We start from the raw sequence: 23,689 nt of genomic DNA, 5'->3' as shown, positions 1-23,689 counted from the left end.
TCATATAATATTTAGTTTGACCCCCCTGAAGTGGATGATGGACATCCTCGATGGAGTTTCTAGGTCAATTTAGTACCCTATTCTTGGAAAGTGTTTTGTTTCAAAAGAACAAGAAAATCCTGTTTTGAATTTGCAATATGACCCCAAATTTCTACTGAATTCCTCTAGGAATGTTGGGTGGGTTTGGGCAAACATTTATAGCAATGAGACACAGCAGTGATTATTCAGCTTTGAGAGCATGTTGGGTACTGGCGTTTAGAGTGTGCATGTGTGTGTGTGTGTGTGTGTGTGTGTGCGCACATGTCTGTAACAGATCAAACGCTGTATTCAGAAATCACTGACAGTCCTCCAAAACTATCAGCAGGTCATGAGGAGTATTATGAGAACCAAAGTCTCTGCTGTCTCACCTCAGCTCAGATCTCCATTTTCAACAGCTTTAGCCAGATTGTGAAGAAAGATCATATTTCTTAAAGGTTTGCCTAAAATGAAATCTCTATCATCATTTTACCCTTATGTCGTTCCAAACCCATAAGTCTTTCATTCATCTTCAACTGAAGATATTTTTAAAGGGGTCATATGATGTGATTTCAAGTTTTCCTTTCTCTTTGGAGTGTTACAAGCTGATTGTGCATAGATAAGATCCCTGAAGTTGCAAAGACTAAAGTCTCAAAACCAAAGAGATATACTTTATCAAAGTTAAGACTCTGCCACGCCCCCCTAAAACGGCTCATTCTAACACGCCCCCACATATCTACCTCACTATGTGGAAATATTAGCATAATGCCGCCCAAATGTACACGCAAAGAAAGAAGGCGTGGTTTCAGTAACCGCAGTTATAGTGTTGAAGCAGCATGTCAGGGAGACGCTGTGTGTTTCTAGGCGAAAGCAAAAGCACTTTATTTGGCCTTCCGAAAGTAGATGCATTTAGGAATCTTTAAGATTACTTACAACAGAACAGCAATGCATTTTATGGACGACCATTTCATGAACCTAGGAGAGAAGGTAATTCTGACTTTGCTATGACAATCTAGCGCTTCTGAATCAGCTACTGTTTTGTTATTAAATTAAGTATTTGCTATTGACTGTTCAATTGCGGAGTTTTGAGCATCGTGTGTGTGTGCGTGCGTGCGTGCGTGCGAGAGAGAGAGAGAGAGAGAGAGAGATCACAGTGGAGTATTACACCAAATACACAAAATAATGATCTTTAAAAAAGCATCATATGACCCCTTTAATGAAACCTGAGAGATTTCTGTACCTCCAATGAAAGTCCATGCACCCAAAACTTTGTTGTTCAAAAAGTTCAAAAGAACATTGTAAACATAATCCATATGTCTGAAGAAACACGATCACTTGATATAACGAACAGATTTAATTGAACCATTTTTCATATATAACACTGCACAACGTGTGATATGTTGTCATGTGTCAAGGTCAAATTATTTTATTAAAAGTTATGTTATCGGTTTAATTCAGTCAAATTAATTATTAGTTTAATTAAGTGTCTATAACCAAATACACTAAATACAATCTGTTTTGAGTTTCTGTTAAAGATGTTTTTTTGTTAAAAAAATGACTTCTAAAGACTAATTTACATTCTTTAACATATCAATACTACAATTAATCATATTTAATCCTGAAGATTTGAGTATGTAAATAAGTAGGATGAACTTGAAACCGTCATCCAAAGCTATTTCCTGTTTTACTGTGCTATCTTACCTTCGCTCCCTTACGGATACCAAATGTGTCTGTAAATGAAACATGACCCATATCGTTTGCCACAAATGAGAACAGCAACACAGCAAAAATAAACAGTGGTGATCAATCAATGGAAATTTCATTCGGATGTAAAAACATTCCCTTATCATGTCTGTAAGAATATGTTGGAAATAGTTTTACACCTAGCCTACCACTGCTTTAGGAAACATATTACTAATATACTCCTGCACTTATTTTAAACATGGAGACTGAGTATGTGCTTGGCGATGTGTCTCATAAAGTCATATTCCAAGATATGACCAAGGAATAATAAAAAAGTAAATGTATAGAATACCCACATATCCTGTACGTTCAATAAGAATGAGTCTGTGTGCGAAAGGATATGGCCAGTGACTATATGGACAATTGGTCAAGGAGCGAATTGGACTCACCTGTAGCACTCCACCTGCCGGGTGGAGGAGACCGTGATGAAGGAGTCAGTGCGGATGCAGTAGCTCAGAGGGCCGGGCAACAGGAAGCCAGGCAGGAAGCGACCAAAAGCATACGTTTCCTGCTCAAAAAACATCAGCATCCCATCCATGGACTGGATACAGATGAAATGATGACCTGCACAACAGCACAAGAAATATTCCGTTGAGACAACATAAACAGAAGAACATATTCAATAGTATTACGCAGCTATTTTGCATAGCCCAGATTTTCACACCAATGTTAAATAGTTGCATTTATTATTTTTGTATTATTTTTAATCACTAAAGTCTAAACACTTTTTCCACCTCCTAACTAATATAGAGTAGGTTGCTCGTGATTCTGAATAATGTAGCAACTGCATTAATGCAGATTGTGCACTAATTTTATTTGTCTGCATTCTGCAATGGCTTCGAAGCAGCTCATCAAATCAGAATTTAGAGTCAGATCTGTCCTTTTAATAAGAAGAAATAAACATCCAAGAGAATAGCCACGGCCCAAGCTAACATAAAATCAGTGCTTATTTGTCTACTGAGTTTGTCAAATGTTTTCTGGGTTGTTCTGGGGCCAGCTGCATAAACTTAGCCTCTATACTAAGACAGTGCCTTAAGTACTAGCAGTTAGCCAATAAGAAATCCATCATTTTTGGATTTAACTTAGACTAATCTATGCTTTTATGTAACTGAATTTAAAAAAAAAATTATAACCAGTCTTGAAGAAAAAATTTGATGACTAACTTGTAAGACCAGTCTAAACCTTTCATGCAACTAGCCCCTTTACTGTTATATTTATTCACTCTCATCTGTATTAGAAGCCATACTACAGTATGTTATACATAAAGATGGTTAAATGATTAGCTCTGTACAAAAGTCTCTTTAATATAGGTCAGTTCACACTGTCATCCCTACAATTTTTTTTTTTTTTTTACAAGTATTGCTGCTATCTACTTGAATGGGAAAAGACCAATATCTGCAGCCAGCATTTTAGGAAATACAATTTATTATTACAATATTTCTCTTGCGTCTTCTCCCTTTTATACTCTCTTGGCTCTGTCATGTGCCGATGAAATGTGACTAATGGTTGATGAACTCCATCATAGAGACTGTGCTGTCCTCATGTGGTTGATAAGAGAAATGCCCAAAAAAAGGTACTTCTTTAAGTCTAAAATCCTATTAAACGAACATGTGCTACTATTTTATTTATAGTGGGGTCGACTTTAATCGGCTTTCTTCACACAAACAAAATAAATATCAGGATCCAGAATTTACAAGTAGATGTTCATTGAGACTAAAGCGGGCATTAGGTTTCAGAGTGATGTGAATGAGAATGAATGTATGAGAAACGTTCTATTTGTTATTACATTAACATGAATCTTAATGTTCATTTCGACATTTACGAATACATTATAAAAATCAAAAGTTAACACCAATGAACCTAAGCTAACATGAACTAATGAACAGTTGTATTTTTATTAACAAGTGATAACAAAGATTAATAAATGCTGTAACAATTGTACTGCTCATTGTTAGTTACTCTGTTGGTTGCTTAATGCATTAATATTAGCTATTGGCACCATACTGTAAAGTGTGATTGAAAAGGGTTTTGAGAGACCTAAACTATTCCATCTATTCCATCACACTAATTGTTCTTATAAAAAGAAAAAAAATATGTAGCTAAATTTAGAATGAGATGGTAATATTATGTGTGGAATATTAATAATAACAATTACCTGTGACACCCCCAAAGGGACCATAAGTCATGTTGCAAGCTGTTCTCTGCAGGTTGTGTTCATACACCAGTCGCAGCTGATACTGGTCACCATGTTCAACATTCCCAGCAGTACCTGAGAAAACCAACACCAGCAAACACCACATCTGCAAGAGCGCATACATTTGGTGCACAAAATCCCAAGATAATATATAAATATGACAGATTGACAATAATTATTAGCTCAGACTGACTTTTTATGTTAAACTGAAATTCTGTCTTGACAGGTTGTCATGAACATACAATAAATAACATTTTTAAGAATGGATTCTGGGAAATCATAGGGCCTTAAAATTAGTTCACGTACTCCATGGCTATGGGTTCCTGACCCCAGATCCCACTTTGGGAACCCTTGGTCTGCAATTATAATATCAGTCAATAAACAAAGTACAAAAATAACCACTGCATGAGTATAGTTCTGTTTAAGACTGAAAAAAAGTCGACCACTAATATGCAAAGTTTTATGGCAGTGATTGAAAGGAAGTTCAACAAAAGATAGGTCTGAATCTGTGGAAAACCAACCTGACACAGCATAGATAGACAGCTTCCTGGGGTGAAGCACTGCCAGATGGAGCAACTCTGAACAACTACAATGCATGACAAAGCAAGAAAAAGGAGAAAAGGGAGTTATATTACATTGCATTATATCTTTTGCCCCATCATGAAAACTTCAGAGCTTTGATCATAAAACTACGCATTTAAATATCATCTTACAAAGACATTATTAGGAGATACAGAACGCCAACAGATATTTGTACATTTTATTCATGCAGTCTGCTATACTGTTCTAAAGATCTAATTTTTCCTTTTTGAGTATGAACTCTGTATTTTCCTACAGTATATCATACTGAAGGAGACATAAAAGCCTAATGTATCGAATATGATCCTGAAATCTATCTGTCAAAAGATAGCTATAGATCAGACCTACACACAAGAACAATTCTTCTATCCAAACGTGTTACATTTCTAAATATTGTGAGATGCTGCTGAGACAGTGACCAGGAATCAATAGAACAATAAATGTCTTTTATCAGACCTCTCTGCTGTGATCATCACTGCATGTGCATTATGTTCAGTGACTGAAGTTGAAAAATAAAATTGATGATGAATAACATGCATAAATGAAAGGAAAAAGTCCTGGTATGTCTACTCTAGAACTTAATGAATACCACGGTATTTCAACTGCTCTTTCATGTGGCATATCCTTTAGAAACAAAACAAATTAACAATGATAAAAAGAAATTAAAAAGCAAATAATCTAGGCTGATGCATACAGTATACTTATATATCTCAACATTCTAGAAGTACCATGGTATAAGCTACTATATCAGGTATTATTAGAATGGAACCTTGACTCATACAGCCCCAAAGCTTCCTGTAGTGTTTCAAGAAGTTAGTTCTATCATATTAAAAGTATTTTGTATTGAAACCTGGCAACAGTCATCTGGCTGTTGTCTAAAATATCCCATCATACACTGTGATAGTCTGTGAAATCTGTCAACTCCGGGCAAATCAGGGCAGAAATCTGGGCAAAAGTTGTGTAGTGTATTCCAGACTTAAGAAACCCACTGAATAATCCATTTCCTTCAGATGTCTAAAAGCCTAATCACTTACAATACAACAGCAACTATACAGTACAACTAACAGTGAAGATAATTCTGTTTGTTAATTGTTTTATAATATTTGAGTAATGACTTTTTATGAACTTATCAATTATTTACAAATGATAAAAACTATTATTTTTCTTAAAGGAGCCATTATAAGATTCCATTAAAGGAATCAGAAGTGACAGTTTCTTTCTGTCTCACTGCATTTGTTGCTCATAACATCACGATCAGCAAGCATAATATAAAGAGAGAACATAACAGATGTATAATCATAATAAACGTAGTAGCTTTATAATTTGGTATATGTGTGTTTGGAATTAGGCACATAATAAAGACTATAGAAGCCATGTGCTGCACTTACAAAATAGGACTTGAAGCTGTATCAGTGAAATTAATAACTCTTAGAAAAATTATTTTCTGAATAAACAGCTGGTTTGTATGATTTCTTTATTTTCTAGTGATACATATCCTAAATTAAATAAATATATCAACGAAAGCAAGAGGAGGGTAACAGAGAATTTAGAAACAAACAAATGTTGTTTTTCTTTTCCAAAGAATATGGGATTTGTGCCTTTATTGCTTAAAAAAAATAATAGGGTACCAACTGTATCCTATTCATGGAAAGTGCCATACAAATATGATTTGTGCTGATAATTGGTATATGTGGCAGATTGATAAATAAGCTGATTATGATTTTGTAGAGACGTGTTTGAGTTGGTAGTGATGATTGCTGCGATGTGAATGGCTGAAACACAGCATATGTGACACTTACGAGACAAACTTGCCCATCTCCACTTGAATGATGGGGTCAGGCAGCTGAACCTCCAGCAGCTGGGCGTCAGCTTCCGTCGGCTCCTCTGGTTTAGCAGGGTGTGGTGAGAAGATGCGTAACATCCCCATAAAACTGCCCACTACAATCTTATCTGGTTTAGAGACAGAGAGCGAATGTAAACAGTCTGGTTCAACATCACAGTATACTGAACGTTATGCCCTGCATCTAATTCTTGTCATTTGGACTTTCTTTACAGATAAGGAATAAAGCTGAACTTTATTGCCATTGGAGCATCCTTATGCAGACCTTATGTAGCTCCACCCCTTTTTAGCACTGCGCTTGTATTTCCTCAGTGTGAAGGTAAAGTCGTACGAATTTATTAATGAACCACTCGTTTTAAAATCTTCCCGGTCTACTGACATTTGGTATGAAATCCACTTAGTGTGACTTTAGTGTGTTCACTGGATTGTACTACTGTTTAACATGCCAAATGTTCAGTTAAAGGGGTCATATGACGTTGCTAAAAAAGAACATTATTTTGTATATTTGGTGTAATGAAATAAGTTTATGTGGTTTAAGGTTAAAAAAAAACACATTATTTTCCACATACTGTACATTATTGTTGCTCCCCTATGCGCCGCCTTTCTGAAACGCATCGATTTTTACAAAGCTCATCGTTCTGAAAAGCGAGGTGTGCTCTGATTGGCCAGCTATCCAGTGCGTTGTGATTGGCCGAATGCCTCAAGCATGTGACGGAAATGTTAATCCCCTCACCATACTGTGATGCTGTCTCCCGGCGCGATGAGACAAAACCAGTAAAACCCATTACAAACGAGGCATTTGTTGCATCCAGTGGGGACATAATTACTGATTATAATGACTTATACTGTCTTTTTACACGTTGCGTTGTGTATCGCACCGCGTAAACATAAAACCATGTCTGCATTTGTGATCGGAGAAATGACAAACAAGCAGCGCTACGTTGTAAATACAACTTAACCACTGATTTCTAGTTGTGTCTTCTTTTTGTCTTCGCTTTCACAACGAAACACACAGTATCTCCACGACCTGGCGGCAGCAACAATACTACAGCGAGAATCAAAGTTATGCCTTCTTTCTTTGTGTGAACATTTGGGCGGCGTTATGCAAATCTTCCCACACAGTGACGTAGACATGTGGGGGCGTGTTAGAACGAGGTGTTTTAGGAAGGTGTGGACGAGTCTTAACTTTTATAAAGCATATCTCTTTGGGTTTGAGACTTTAGTCTTTGCAACTTTAGGGATCTTATCTATTCACGAACAGCTTGTAACACTCCAAAGAGAAAGGAAAACTTGAAATCGCATCATATGACCCCTTTAACAAAAAATAAAAATAAAATAAAAATTCCAAAAAATCTCTCAGTAGACAAAAACTCCATAAAACAGTTTTAAAAGTTGTGAGTCATGACTGTTTCCCAAATTCGTAGCACATCTCTGTACTAGTTTGAACCATGCTGATTAAACAATATTGGACTGTCATTAATGAAGTCATGCCCAAGTGGTGAAGTAATAACTTCTGCAAAATAAATCACTTCAAGTTCAGAAATAATGTCGTATTATTCTAGTTTATTTACATGAACAAAAGAAAGCCATTTTTATCACGTTAACCAATCAATGAACTATGTTGGTAACAACAAAACATGTGAAAATAGTTGGCTGAAGATGTCGATGCTTTTGGGAAACGTACCCCAATCCTAATCAACTACTTAAAAGAGCCGTGTATTAAGTACTTTAACTCACCATATCCACTTCCACTGTTATCCACATCCCCAACACACAGACATCCCTGGTCAAACTCCTCACCCTCACCCAGCACTGAAGCCCACCAATCACGAGCCTTAAATAAAGACATCCTGTAAAGACATAAGAGTGTCATTTAATTACATATTAGAACCAAACATCTGCCAAACTCCTTCAAATCCTTGAGTGCTGTGAAAAAGTGTTTGATCCATGTCCTCATTTTTGCAAATTTTTACACGGCATGTCATCAGATCTTTAACAAAATCTTACGCATACATGAAAGTGAATCAGAAGCATTAAAGAAATAATTATATCCAGTGCCCCTGTGTTGAAACAGTGACTGAATTAATAACTGGACATGCCCCACCAGCATCAATAATCACAACCAAAGAATTTCCTGTAGGCGTTTATGGGTTTTACACACTTTGGAAGAGCTGCTTCAGTGACATTTGTAGGCTTTCAAGCACGAACTGCACGTTTAAGGTCCTGTACAGTTTTGAGCCATTTTTAACTTCCACCACCTGACTTGACTGTTATGATACAAGCTTCCCATGCTTTATGATTCACTGAACATAACTTGGCTTATGGCTTGGCGAAATTTAGCATCATATCACTTGCTCACCAATGGATCCTCACCAGCGAATGGGTGCCATCAGAATGAGAGTCCAAATAGCTGATTAAAAAAAAACATCACAATAATCCACAAGTAATTCACATGACTTCAGTCAAGCGAAAAGCAGCATGTTTTGTAAGAAACAAAATCCATCATTAAGACATTTTAACTTTAAACCATTGCTTTCGGTCAAAATACGAGTCTATAATCCATAACAATGCTTCCCCCCTAGAGAAGGTTGTCATCCAGCAGATTACAACTGTTTTGGACTGTTTTCACTTGTAAACTGTGCTTGTTCTGTGCATATGGATATAGGACTTTAGCAGAAACATGTATGTTAACTGAAACTGAACTCTCGTTCTGATGGCACCCATTCACTGCAGAGGATCTATTGGTGAGCATGTGATGTAATGCTACAAATTTCTGGCCTGAGGGTGAGAAAGTATTCATTTTTTTATATTCCTTTAAGGCTCTTTTGTGAGTTTGTGGATATTTTAGCAACTTGCTCTTGGATAGATTTCAGCATAACAGCTACTCCTTAGAAAATTAGCAACTATTACAAAAAAAATCTCAAATTGATCAGTGTTTGTTGGAGACCTGGGTATGTTATAATCAAGGCTGTCAAATTCACTCTGGGGGTATTTAGAGTTATCTATATAATACATAGACAATAGAAAAGAATAGACCATTTAGAACTAAACATTATTTTATAGGCCTATATACTTATAATATACAATATACTTTATTAAAAAAAATTTGTTTCATTCCCATCAGGTGCATTTTTAAGTGCACAAAGCTTAGTAAAGGCAAATCTTAGGACATGCAGCTGAAATACATTATTATACCTAATGATTTTACATATTTGTGGACTTAATACACAGATACTCAAATAGAAGAGCAACCGCTGCAGAATAAATTCTGCTGGATCTCATTATACTTGTGCATTTTATGCAAGCATAAAGACCTCTCCATTAAGACCAGATCAAATCATTCCCTGTCTTTGTCTGCAAGTGGTCACTTCTGTGCACATGGTCTTTGATGCTGACAGAACCACTGGGTCTGCCTGACATACAACTGAGTGTAGAACATGACAGATGGGTCACATGACTGCAGATTTCATTGGCTGCAGCTCAAGCAGCTTTCCTAACTGCTTAACAGAGTTAATCCACACACCAGAGACACAGAGAACAGGAAATGCAAGGAAGTAGACCGGTTCAATAGGATGGACAGACTTCTGTGCCCTGACATAATATATCAAATGTTTCAGCACAAAAAATACTGAAGAGCGTTATTTAAAGAACATATGATGGATATCTCTCTAATAGAGCTATACAGTCCTCATCAATGTTGGGGTTAACGCATTACAAGTAACGTAATCAGATTACTTTTTTCAAGTAACTAGTAAAGTAACGCATTACTTTTTAATTTACAAGAGAATATCTGAGTTACCTTTTCAAATGAGTAACGCAAGTTACTTTTTTTTTTCCAATTTATTGACTGAATGAATACAAATGAATACAAATAATGCAACTCCGAATATGCAATAATTAAATGTTAAACAACACAAATATGCTTTATGTATTTAATCCCATTCTATTAACCAATGTCTTTGCTTCGGACCTTCGATGATCCAGTTCAACCGTACTAATAAGCACAAATCTGTCTTTTTTTTATTGCTGGAGCGTGTTGAAATGTCTTCTTCTGCGTTCTACTGTACATTTCCTTCAGCCTGAGGCTTATTCATGTCACTTCAGGTGTGAAAAGGCTTTTATATTTGCCAAAAATATAACTTTTTTATGTTAAAAACAAACAAGCAAGCCCTGTCCAGATTTTAAAAGTAACGCAAAAGTAACGTAACGCATTACTTTCTATAAAAAGTAACTAAGTAACGTATTTAGTTATTTTTTTTTATGGAGTAACGCAATATTGTAATGCATTACTTTGAAAAGTAACTTTGCCCAACACTAGTCCTCATAAAGGATTAGTCCAATATATAAATAATTTAACAAGAGGGTCGACAGAAAAACAAATACCGAATTAAACAATGACTATAACATCTAGTTAATATACAGTAACGTTATTCATTTTAAAGAGCACCAGAGCAACCTGTAAACAGTCTATCGATTTCATACGACATGAGGGCCTTTACATTCGTGCAAAGTACAGGTAATGGGATAATAAATCATATTTCCAGTGAACGACAGAATGTTCTACTAAACCTGCTAACGTTACTCAGCTTTGTTTGTTCTTTGCGCTTGCTTGTACAAACTGCCCCACTCTCACGCTGTTCGTATTGGTAAGTTACAGGTTAAATATATAAAGTTATTATGTTCTACCTGGATGCAGTGCTATTTTCTCCAGTAATGTGAGCTAAGACAAGACAGCTCAAGCCATCTCAGCTTCTCACGCTCGACCTGCTGTTGTCATGGTACTGACACCGACGCTGAAGCCAGCACTGTGTAACGTGACAGCGTGTTGTCAAAATAAAAGTCCCTGATCCTCCTCACTCCCCAGATTCTTCTTCGGCTGGGGGAAGAGCAAGTCATATTCTGTCAACCGAAGAACAGTTTGTGAATTCACACCGGTTATTTAGTAGCATGAAAAACTAAAAGTGGGTAAAAATATATAAAGAAAGCTAGCAAAGAGTTATGAGTTATTGATAGGAGTTATGTACTTTCGCAAAAACTCCCGTTATAATCAGGGAAACTGTTTACACTGTAAAATAAATCTCTTACTTAAATCATTTCTGCACTTTGTTGTTTATGATGATAAGAGAATTAGCTAATCCAGAAGAATTTAGTCAGATGGCGACCGCACTGAACATCTCTGTTGTTCTCCGCGCGATGAATCAAGACGCCTCTGATTTATGGAAGGCCGTTAGGGCCAAAACGTGTGGTACTACCGGCCTTCCATACTGATTGGACTTTGCATTGATAAACTCAACAGAAAGGTGTGTGATTCGTTAATGCTCGACAGCGCGTAAAAAGAATTGTGACGCAACATGAGCAAATCTACTGTAATGTAATGTCCAGGCAAGGATTTAAAATATCACAGACAGGAGATGGAATAATTACTCAATTTACTGAAAGGATATAACTCAATTTCTTTAAAGACATTTTGGAAATCAAGATTTCAGTGCATTGTGTGGAAATATGCATGGATGTTGCCTAAAAATATATTGTATATCTAATAAGGTGAGAATAGTACATTTTAAAATACTTTGTGTACTTTTTTAAGGCTTTGTACTGATATAGACACCAAATGTGACTTTTGTGGATTGGAAATGTTAAGTGTTGTCCCATTATCAATATTATTATTTTAACGGCGTTTATAGCAGAATGTTTTGGATTGACTTTTTTTTTTTACGTTGATAGACAAAGATTATCACAAAATATGGCTTTAATTGTTAATCTTTGTTTGATTATGGGAAATTCCATATGCATAAACAGAAATGGGACAAGGGAAAGCCTAATTTTTTCATTATTTAAGGAAATGAAACATTTTATTGACTTCTACTTCTGGATTTGTGAAATAGTCAAGCAAAACACACTAGGACTTTATGTTATTTGTATGACAATCTCATGTTTTTTCCCCTATTTGTTGTGTATCTGTTCAAGAAATTACTACATTATCATACTTTGAAATGTAAGTGATTTCACATCTCAACATCTCAGTTTAATCATGACACATTTCAATTTCACATGCCTTTATCTTTCATTTAGGGGGCACGTTCAGTTTAGTGCCATGTTTGCCCCAAGCTGGTGTTGATTGCGACCCTCATTCTGGATCGAATACAGTGTACTGGGGAAACTGTAGCAAAAAATAAATAAATCATTGATACGGAACATATTATTATCAACCTCTTCTGTGGTCTTATACCAGCAACATTAGGCCAATCTGCTGCTGTGCAAAATCAGGTGGTTGGTCTTCACCTGGCATCTATGAGGAGACCTGTTCTCTGTGGCAGTGGTTCCCAACAATCTTCCTGGAGCCTCCCAAACACTGCACAAAATGTGCAGCTTGGGGATATTCCAGGAACGTCTGCTCTATGGGTGTCCACTGACCCTACCAGAATTTGTGACAAATATTGTTATATTTAGCAATTTTGTATATGCATATTGCAGGTAAAACGTCCCCATGATGGTCCATCCCTAAACCTAACCCTTAGAGAGGCACGAGTAGATCATTCAAAAACAGAAAAACAGGACACAAAATCATAAGATTTTGCAACCAATTCATCAAATGGTAAAAGACAAGGCATATTTAGGGTAACTGTGTCTTGGCCAGCCTTTAAATTTTTTATTTTTTTTCCCCTTTCTGTATAATAATGCAGATCTGAATGACATAATCACGGAGAATGTAATAACTGGTTTAATACAAGTTCAGTCAACAGCATCTGGCCTGTTGTTAGTTACGACAAAAAATACTCCACAGTCATCTCTCAATTTCGAATAGATCTCAATCTCTCAAATGAATTACACAACAAAACGTGTTTAGAGTAATGAATAAAACATTTTCAAAGAGCTAGGCCCCATCACATTTACCACCGTTTTGCTCATTTTCAGCCGGTCCAGTCCAGCCACTTCAATAGGAAGCAACATGAGCGATTTTTACATGGAGGTAACTTCAGCATTTTTTGTCAATGACCAATACTACTTTATAAAAAAAGATAAAGCATTGATGACATTTGTAAAGTAGATAATAATCACTCAGACCCACTGACAGTTTGTTTTCGACTTTTATCTTGCATTACAGATGCTATTTACAACATTAATATTGTGTACAGTGCAATAAAACAATACATTTTTGGTTAAACCAGCAGTATACACCTCAATAGATAACCACATACACATATTTTGAGACACTGAGTATTTTAAAATGTTTTACGTGAGGGGTTGTGACCCTTATGTCAAAAAATGCGACAAAATCATTTGTACTTGCCGGGTGCCACTGAATTCTAAACGGTGTAAAACATTTTGGCTGAACTTCATAGGCAATGTGAAAAGCAGTCAGAATAAAGATCATGCAATTAATTTGGTTTATGTAACACTGAACACGAGGGGAAAGGTGCAATAAACAAGCCATGTTGACTTGTGATTTTTAGCTTCATAAAAATACTGAACAAGCAAAGGTACAATATTAAATTTTAATGATTTAAACAACAATATCTGTTCAAACATTTCCCTTTGCAATAAAAATTAAATCTATTAAAATGATTTTACATTCTTCAACACTGTTAACATGAAGCCATTAAAAGCTCAAGATAAAACTGATATCTATGAAACCACTGCAAAAAGACTGATATCAGCTATGAAAGCACGTAACGCAGAGAAACACAATCTATGTTTGTAAGTGCTGAACATCAGCTAGGAGGTCAGTCGATGTCACTGTCACTGCCAGATTCACTTAGCTGAAGATCATTTCCTGAAGGAAAACAGACAACAACAAAACAATTTACCATATAAAACAGAGTAGGGTGTTCCTTTAAATACAGGCACTTTAATGTCCCAGCCAGTCGGTTATTTTTTTTTTTTTAAACTAACATATAACGAAAAAAGTTGAAATAAGACTTTATTAACAGTACCTCTCCAGTATTAAGCCCCGTTCACACCAAAAACGATAACTTTAAAGATAACTATAAAGATAACGATATTAGCATCCACACCAGCGAACGATATCGTCTGCTGCTTTAAATTCTCGAGCTTGTTATAGCAGGATTGATTCTGATTGGCTGTCAATGTTTTTATCGTTCATCAGCTGAAAAAAAAATCGTTCTGAAAGTGATTCCAACAATATCGTTTCTCTGTGCCGTTATTGTTATAGCTGTGGACTGCTATTCTTTAATATTGAGAATGATTTTTAGAACTATATCTTTGTTATCTTTATCGTTATCGTGCTTGGTGTGAACGGGCCTTTAGGGGCACCATTGTCAACTAAAAATGAAAAACTTTTGATTTGTTTTGGCCGTTCATTTACATGAAAACAGCATTATGAAATGCAAACTTTTGAAAAGGGTTTCAAAGTAGGCCTGGACGATAAAACGGTATCGATATTTATCGACGGTACACCTTCATCGATAATGATATAAAAATAGTTAGATATAGCTCATGATATAGGCACGTGCTATGAGTGAAAACATGAACACATGCTGAATTGAGTGCTGTGCCTGCCTGTGATGAGGAGATTGTGAATAAAAAAAATGATTATTAGTCGAATTTAAAATAAACATTTGCATTTCGATCGAAATCGAATGTTAGGAGTGCGTCAGGGAGAGTCATCAGTGAGATGCGGTGATGATGTAAGTGACGTTGCATTTTAATGTTTTGTTAGTCTAGCCCACGAGACACGCCGCTGCTGTGTTATTCGTTCAAAATATTAGAGAAATATAGTAGCTCAATGCGTAGAAGATCTTGATTAGGTTAAAACCGAAACCAAGCCATTCACACAGAACGCATATTCAGCACATTTTTACACGGACAAATATGACTGCTGCACTCATGCAAGAGATGCAAAGAAAGTCATGCAAAGTTAAAACAGTTTTAACGTTTAGAAAACGCGACGCGAATTTGGGAAGGTTTATTTCATTTCACTGTGTCTCGTATGTTTTTAAATGCAATCTGTGTGATCGGCGATTTGGCTCTTTGTATTAGGCTAAGCAATGCATAAACACATGATGCTGTTTTGGTCATAATTGTTTATGCAGTTTACAAAATTATATTTGATTTATATATGTTAATTTAGACGTTATGCACGTTTTTATAGACAGTTATTTGAATTGACAATTTATGCATTATTTTGCTCATTGCGCCCCCGGGAAACAAGTCAGAAGTTTCCTTAAGACTTATTTACTCTGCATATAAAACATAAGAAAGGAGATATTTGTTTAAATTTAATTTTGTGTTTGACTGTAAAAAAAAAATATATATATATATATATATATATATATATATATATATATATATATATATTTGTTGTTTGTCTTAATAAAGTGGGCAAATTAAAAATACAGTGGTTAAATTAAAAAAAAAAATTATATTGCTCGGTTTTAAAAAAGGTTATAAAAAATGTCAATAATTATCGATACCGAACGATATGAAACATATATCGTTGATATATGTTTTAGCTATATCGCCCAGCCCTATTTCAAAGTGCAAGTTTTAGAAAACGATAAGGTTACCATCTCTGTGTAAACCACAAAAACATGAATTTGTGAAAACGGTGACGTCATGTGCATGCGTATTACATGTTCAGTCTATATGTGCATAGTGTTTTTTTACATTGCAAACTACTGGCCCGGAATGCATAATACAGTGTTTTTAGTCGTTTTCGTAGATCTGTGTGAATGGGGATCATTTTGACAATGTTGTTGTCTGTATGTGAAAAACTTTTTTTTTTTTTTTCATTTTTAGTACATCGTTGTTATGTAAATGTACCCTAAAATTTAAAAAAGTTGACCACCAAATTTGTCAGTGTTCTATGTAATATCAGATGTCTGTCTTTGTGTTATTCTACTGTGTATGTTATTACATGCTGTATCATGCTTTAGCGTACTGTATATAACGTACTGTATCATGCTTTAGTTTTTTTTTTGCTGATGAGAAATACTTGTCTATAGCAGTGAATAAAATGACTGAATGCTCTTACGGAGTGTGCTCATCAGCTGATTGCTGCCTTGTGATTTGTTCATTCCGTTGGCCATGTTGTTCCTGCTGGGGGAGAGATGAGTTTCCTGTTCTCCGTCACTGCAGGAGCTGTCATCAGCACTGCCAGAGCAACTGCCAGAGTCTGACGAACTGCTGCTGCTCATCTGCTCAATCACATCCACCTCGGCCCGCAGCTCTGAGACGAGAGCAAACCAAAAAGATTTACCCCAAAAAAACCGTAATATAATGCTATTTATTTTACAACTAAACCAAACACAGCACAATTGTATTCCTGCTAGGGCACAGGCACACAAATATTTAACCCTGCAAATCAATTTTTGAATTTAAAACATATGTAAAACAATGAAGAGTAAACACAATGAAGTAACACATTTAAAGAAAAGAAAATATATATAGGGTCACAAATCCCTAAAACATATTTATAAGAATTTAAAAGATGGTATCACACTGTTTTTTTGTTTTTTCATTTAAGGAAAAAGTGCCAAACATTGATTATATTAATATTAAATAATATTTTTGTTGGTTAAAAAGCAAAGCTGAAAATGTTACAAAATCTTAAATATCAGTGTAAAGTCACATGAGACTGTAAATGGCAGATACCCAAAACTTGGTGAGATTGTCCCACAATGCACATACAATTCATGCATGAATACACACACGGGCCACAGCTGGACGGTAAAGTTCAAAAAAATAATTTCATATTTTTGATAACAACTCAAAAATGTAATGGGGTAGTAGAATCAAATTTTTTGAATCAAGATAAACTATGTATCCAACTTTAATTCATACTAATACATTACTTATTATTAGTTTATAGTAACTAATAATTACAAAACTTAATGCATTTTGAATTATCTAAATAACCTAACATTTCAAAACTTTGTATACATGGCCAAATGATTATTTTTTTAGTAACAAAGTTCTTCAATATTGAGTTTTACAGAATCCAAATATTTGCATTCTTAAATTGCTTTTTGATAGAAAATGTTCATATTCAATGTTTTATCTATTTCTTCAGTTTCCTGTTAAAATGAGCTTTTGTTGTTGTTGCCGTTGTTGTAAGTTTCTTCTTATCATAAAACAAATATGTTTTTCTTCACTGTATGAGGCACAACTATTCTTCTCCTATAATGTGTAAAAGGTTAGTGATGGCTATGACAAAAATTAATTCATGAACCATTCAGTATCCCATCTTGGTCTGGGGGGGTCCCCCTCTGTAGAAATCGCGGTCCAGGGCACACAGTTCAGACCGAAAGGGCACTTTAGCGTCGGCTATTAAAGGGGCAGGGGCTCAAGCAAGCCCCCCTCTTTTCACTCATGAATGCCTGCAGGATTTTATCTGGTGGTATGCACAGAGGCTTTTTTCATCACAAACAACACTACAAAATTCAAAAATCAATATATCATCATGTTGATAATTAAACTCTGTAGCCAATTATGCAGTTAAGAATTGATTCTTCAGCCCAAACAATCAGAGCAACAGTACAGCAGAACAAATGTAGCCTACTGTTTCAACACTCTCAAAGACATCCAGCACATAGGGGGAAAAACAGGGCTATTTGGTCTCTGGTGTTTTACTGACTTCAGATGATTCAGAGTGAGCGGTCTGAACAAATGCAACTCAGTTCCGACCTTTTTGCAAACATTCAGCAAAAAGAAAAAAACAGACTCAAAAGAATGATAAATTCACAAATGATTGGAATTGCTGGTTCAGTTGACAGAAATACAGGACATACAGTATCTCACAGAAGTGAGTACACCGCTCACATTTTTGTAAATATTTTATTATATCTTTTCATGTGACAACACTGACGAAGTGACACTTTGCTACAATGTAAAGTAGTGAGTGTACAGCTTGTATAACAGTGTAAATTTGCTGTCCCCTCAAAATAACTCAACACACAGTCATTAATGTCTAAACCGCTGGCCACAAAAGTGAGTACACCCCTAAGTGAAAATGTCCAAATTGGGCCCAATTAGCCATTTTCTCTCCCCGGTGTCATGTGACTCATTAGTGTTACAAGGTCTCAGGTGTGAATGGGGAGCAGGTGTGTTAAATTTGGTGTTATCGCTCTCACTCTCTCATACTGGTCACTGGACGTTCAACATAGCACCTCATGGCAAAGAACTCTCTGAGGATCTGAAAAAAGGAATTGTTGCTCTACATAAAGATGGTGTAGGCTATAAGAAGATTACCAAGACCCTGAAACTGAGCTGCAGCACAGTGGCCAGGAACATACATCCGTTTAACAGGACAGGTTCCACTCAGAACAGGCCTCGCCATGATCGACCAAAGAAGTTGAGTGCACGTGCTCAGCATCATATCCAGAGGTTGTGTTTGGGAAATAGACCTGTCAGTGCTTAGACCATACGCCGCACACTGCATCAAATTGGTCCCAGAAGGAAGCCTCTACTAAAGATGATGCACAAGAAAGCCTGCAAACAGTTTGCTGAAGACAAGCATACTAAAGACATGGATTACTGGAACCATGTTCTGTGGTCTGATGAGACCAAGATAAATTTATTTGGTTCAGATGGTGTCAGGAGCGTGTGGCAACCAGGTGAGGAGTACAAAGATAAGTGTGTCTTGCCTACAGTCAAGCATGTTGGTGGGAGTGTCATGGTCTGGGGCTGCATGAGTGCTGCCGGCACTGGGGAGCTACAGGTCATTGAGGGAACCATGAATGCCAACATGTACTGTGACATACTGAAGCAGAGCATGATCCCCTCCCTTCGGAGACTGGGCTGCAGGGCAGTATTCCAACATGATAACGACCCCAAACACACCTCCAAGACGACCACTGCCTTGCTAAAGAAGCTGAGGGTAAAGGTGACGGATTGGCCAAGCATGTCTTCAGACCTAAACCCTATTGATCACCTGTGGGGCATCCTCAAACAGAAGATGGAGGAGCGCAAGGTCTCTAACATCCACCAGCTCCGTGATGTCGTCATGGAGGAGTGGAAGAGGACTCCAGTGGCAACCTGTGAAGCTCTGGTGAACTCCATGCCCGAGAGGGTTAAGGCAGTGCTGGAAAATAATGGTGGCCACACAAAATATTGACACTTTGGGCCCAATTTGGACATTTTCACTTAGGGGTGTACTCACTTTTGTGGCCAGCGGTTTAGACATTAATGGCTGTGTGTTGAGTTATTTTGAGGGGACAGCAAATTTACACTGTTATACAAGCTGTACACTCACTACTTTACATTGTAGCAAAGTGTCATTTCTTCAGTGTTGTCACATGAAAAGATATAATAAAATATTTACAAAAATGTGAGGGGTGTACTCACTTCTGTGAGATACTGTACATAACTGTTTAAATATTCCCACAGAAAACATTTCTCAAGTCATCAGAGCACTCGTGGTATGCACAGATTGTTATGCTCATAATATGTGTTCATGTATTAAACTAGAAAAATTTAATGTATGAAAAACTGAATGTATAACTGCCTATAAGTGTATAATCGCAAGCATGCGGTCTAACCTCGTTTGATGTCATCCAGCTGAGGCTCAGGTGAAGGGTTGTCTTTGGTTGGTGAGGTCTTAGCCCCCGCTCCAGGCTTGATAGGGGTGCGGAACTGTGCCGTCAGCTGGTTAGCTCTCACTGACTGCTGCTCTATTCGAGCCTGGATCTTACTGCTGCCCTCAGCTCTGACCAACACAAACGCACATCTTCAACATCACACACTGACGACTGACAGTGAAAGTGAAAATACAGCACAATGTGACAATTTTAACCAGTCAGAGCAGGTGTGGAGGAGTTCTGTCTGTTTGCACACATGCTCACATTCACATTAAACTGTATAGCTCAGTGGTCCTCAAACTATGGTCTGCGTAATACTAGTAGAGGCATGTGACGTTAATGGTAATATTCCATGTCTCATGTAGAAAAACTTTTATGTACATACTTTTGAATGAGTAGGTAATATTGCATGCACTTTTTGAAAATGACCTTTCATGCAGAGTGAAAGTGAAAATACAGCACAATGTGACAATTTTAACCAGTCAGAGCAGGTGTGGAGGAGTTCTGTCTGCTCACACATGCTCACATTCACATTAAACTGTATAGCTCAGTGGTCCTCAAACTATGGTCTGCGTAATACTAGTAGAGGCATGTGACGTTAATGGTAATATTCCATGTCTCATGTAGAAAAACTTTTATGTACATACTTTTGAATGAGTAGGTAATATTGCATGCACTTTTTGAAAATGACCTTTCATGCAGTGTGTAACACAGCTCTAAGTGAATGAAAACATCCTGCAAAGTTTTAAATCTGAAAGTGCACCGTGTATAAAGTTATTGTCTCTCAAAAGAAAGAGTTGACTCTGAATCATTGAAACGAGTCGTTTTTAAACAAATCCCAAGCCGTTTCATGTTGATGTCAACATGAAATATTAGCATATTGCCCGCCCACTTGTTGGTCTTTTCGTGTCGGTCTGAATGAAAATGCAAATTCATTCTTTGCCACTAGGTGCCACTTTTGGAGCGGTAAAAATAGCAGTTTCCCCAGTAACACTGTACACAAAGCAGCACTGCGCTCACAAACGCTGCTTTATCAGGCATTACAGGCATGATGAAATTAAAATGAGACCAATCGGACCAATCACCGCAGATTAGCGTCACGCAAAGGAGGGGTTTGGAAAAATGAATCATTGAGCGAATCGTTTGGGAGTCGTTGAGCAATTAAGGTAAAAATAAATTCATATTATAAGACGATGAAAGTGTTTTTTGACCTTGCATGCATGTCAACCTGTTGTTGGGGACTCCCAAAACCAAAATATGAACCTTTCATTACCCATAATAGGGGCACTTTTAAAAAAAAAAATTCTTGGTGACTAGTTGACAGTTCACCTGAAATCTCTTCACAAACAAAAGTTCACAGTTCATTTGGCTGCTCACCTTGTTTTCTTGACTTGTATGCTGCTGCTGAGCTTGTCCAACATAAACTCTCCAGTGTCATGGTTGATGATGAGAACGCAGTCTTTCTGATACGGCCTTTTGTTGCCCTTAAACACCGTCATTGGTGGAGTGGAGCCCTTGAGAGAAATTACAGTAAGTGGTCCGTAGAAAGGGTTTCATACATGGATCAGCCACAGATCTAGCGGACAATGACTCTTACTGGTATGTGTGGTAATGTGATGGTAACCTCATCTCCTTTTCCTACTTGTAATTCTCCTTCACAGGATGTATCTATGGATGCTGGTTTAAAATCATCTGTGGAAGAAAGTGAACACACAGTATGGCAATTTATGTTTACTTATAATCAGTGTTGGGGGTAACGCATTACAAGTAACGCGAGTTACGTAATCAGATTACTTTTTTCAAGTAGCTAGTAAAGTAACGCATTACTTTTTAATTTACAAGAGAATATCTGAGTTACTTTTTCAAATAAGTAACGCAAGTTACTTTTTTTTTTTCCAATTTATTGATTGACAGCTCTGGTGTCCCCATGTTGAGAGAAATCAGAAGATGCTACTGTAGTTCTAAAATAAATATGAATATGCATTATCTCACTCACACAAAAGAACACAGATTCAGTATTCCTCAAAATGAATACAAATAATGCAACTCAGAATATGACGCAAACCTGCAATAATTAAATGTTAAACAACACAAATATCCTTTATGTATTTAATCCCATTCTATTAACCAATGTTTTTGCTTCTGACCTTCCAGGATCCAGTTCAACCGTACTAATAAGCACAAATCTGTCTTTTTTTTATTGCTCAAGCGTGTTGAAATGTCTTCTTCTGCGTTCTACTTTACATTTCCTTCAGCCTGAGGCTTATTCATTTCACTTTTGGTGTGAAAAGGCTTTTATATTTGCCAAAAATATAACTTTTTTATTTTAAAAACAAAGCAAGCAAGCCCTGTCCAGATTTTAAAAGTAACGCAAAAGTAACGTAACGCATTACTTTCCATAAAAAGTAACTAAGTACCGTAATTACTTACTTTTTCATGGAGTAACGCAATATTGTAATGCATTACTTTTAAAAGTAACTTTCCCCAACACTGCTTATAATAATAAAACCCATGCATATATTTGTTTTTACTGCTGGCTAAACAACAAATTCTGTTCCAACTGTAAGTTATAAACAGTGTTTACACCCATTTGATTGTATTTATTTATGCATTCATTGGTTCAAGCGTCTAAAGGCGCAGTAAGTACCGAGGTCATAATGTTCATATTGTCAATGATTTTACATCATCCGTACATTTATAACACCAAATCTACGCTCTGGTCTGCAGGAGGAATATCATTTTCAGATTCCAAATACTGGTAAGATTCTTGAGATTCGAGGTGCGTTTGTGTGCCATTCAGTTTATTCAATTATGCCATACTTGATGGACTCACATCTGATGGTGTGAAAAGATGATTTTGGCCTCTTCTCAAAACTATCTCCGAGCTTTAACACATGCTCTTGTTTATCCAGAGGCGGGTTCGAGCTGCCGTTCATCACTGCGTGTCACATCGAATTCACCAGCCTCACACTAAATAGCGAAGTCTTCGCTGAATATCACATGTAAACAAAGACAAAGAAGTTGTTGCTAAAACACTCTTGACAGATCCAAAACATCCGGGTCACGAAAACAAAAACAACGCCTTTACCAAAGATGTTACGTTTCAATGGCTTTAAAAATCAAACATTTCGTATTTAAAACATAATGCAGAAAATGTACAAAAAAAAATTATCAGCTGAGCTTTTCATATTTCAAAGTGAGCGAAAGGTCAAAATGACGATAAAATCAATAAATAATCATGATTGAAATAAAGATATTATGAGGAAAAATCATATTTTTTTTCACCCAGTAAGATCGCGTGTTAGCACAACTGCAAGTAAATAATTTGCACGTTTGGTTTCTTCACAATAGTAGGGGGATAAAAAAAAAAGAATGAAATTCAGAAGGGAAAAAAACGCTTCTGTCGTTTGACTTCCGGTTCAGTGATGTCAGGGGGGCAAAAGTGATTAATAAATACGTGAGCAACAATTGTTTTTAACAATCACTGGTGATATTTAAATAGTATTCCATATTAAAATGCTTCAGCTTTAATCAAATGTAAAAATGTTTATCACATGCCCTGTAAGTTGATCGCGTGACACGCGTCCGATTACCGTAAACACACCAAGCATCACGTGCTTTGACGTTTCCACACACGTACACTTACACCTTCTTTAAATGAAAAATAAATAAATCACATACTGTATTAATTCCTTAAAGTAAAAAAAAAACATATCTGGTTAAGAAAAGCTAAAACAGCAGGATCAAAGCGTGTTTGTATTTTTTCCTGGCTGCGTTATC

General features: G+C 36.5%; 2 protein-coding genes across 4 annotated transcripts in view; both read right to left on the bottom strand.

The window, feature by feature from the left end:
* LOC107551747 (protein PTHB1-like) overlaps positions 1–11,164 on the bottom strand; it is a 163,577-nt gene extending 152,413 nt beyond the window's left edge. The window contains exons 1-6 of the mRNA XM_016233472.1: positions 11,058–11,164; positions 8,109–8,221; positions 6,331–6,481; positions 4,474–4,538; positions 3,914–4,027; positions 2,148–2,322 (exon numbers count right to left, since the gene is read on the bottom strand). Coding sequence (XP_016088958.1) covers positions 2,148–2,322; positions 3,914–4,027; positions 4,474–4,538; positions 6,331–6,481; positions 8,109–8,220 — 617 coding nt within the window. The 5' untranslated portion in view covers position 8,221; positions 11,058–11,164. The remainder of the gene's footprint in view (positions 1–2,147; positions 2,323–3,913; positions 4,028–4,473; positions 4,539–6,330; positions 6,482–8,108; positions 8,222–11,057) is intronic.
* Positions 11,165–13,847: 2,683 nt separating this feature from the next.
* Positions 13,848–23,286, bottom strand: eaf1 (ELL associated factor 1). Of its 3 annotated transcripts, none has more exons than XM_016233455.1 (7): positions 23,195–23,286; positions 22,743–22,893; positions 21,507–21,601; positions 21,287–21,423; positions 19,871–20,037; positions 16,366–16,560; positions 13,848–14,145 (listed from the first exon to the last, which is right to left on the bottom strand). In XM_016233455.1, exons 2-7 carry the CDS (start codon positions 22,843–22,845, stop codon positions 14,096–14,098), a joined length of 747 nt encoding a protein of 248 aa, XP_016088941.1. In that variant the 5' UTR covers positions 22,846–22,893; positions 23,195–23,286; the 3' UTR covers positions 13,848–14,095. The 3 variants fall into 3 exon arrangements, with proteins under 3 accessions (XP_016088941.1, XP_016088942.1, XP_016088940.1); XM_016233456.1 differs by having other exon boundaries at positions 22,743–22,898; positions 23,195–23,279; XM_016233454.1 differs by lacking the exon at positions 23,195–23,286 and having other exon boundaries at positions 22,743–22,982.
* Positions 23,287–23,689: the final 403 nt, after the last annotated feature.

This window comes from Sinocyclocheilus grahami, unplaced genomic scaffold (genome assembly GCF_001515645.1).
Source record: "Sinocyclocheilus grahami isolate Dianchi unplaced genomic scaffold, SAMN03320097.WGS_v1.1 scaffold431.1, whole genome shotgun sequence".
Taxonomy (NCBI): Eukaryota; Metazoa; Chordata; class Actinopteri; order Cypriniformes; family Cyprinidae; genus Sinocyclocheilus; species Sinocyclocheilus grahami.
This window is presented reverse-complemented; position numbering and strand designations above follow the sequence as displayed.

Bases quoted from the DNA above. Each gene is read 5' to 3' on its own strand.
- eaf1 (XM_016233455.1), bottom strand. From the start codon at position 22,845: ATGAACGGCAGCTCGAACCCGCCTCTGGATAAACAAGAGCATGTGTTA. The intron at 20,038-21,286 runs GTGAGCAGCCAA...TGTGTTGGTCAG, and splicing joins ATACAAGTCAAGAAAACAAG to AGCTGAGGGCAGCAGTAAGA. The intron at 16,561-19,870 runs GTTAGACCGCAT...CTCTCGTCTCAG, and splicing joins GCTGGATGACATCAAACGAG to AGCTGCGGGCCGAGGTGGAT.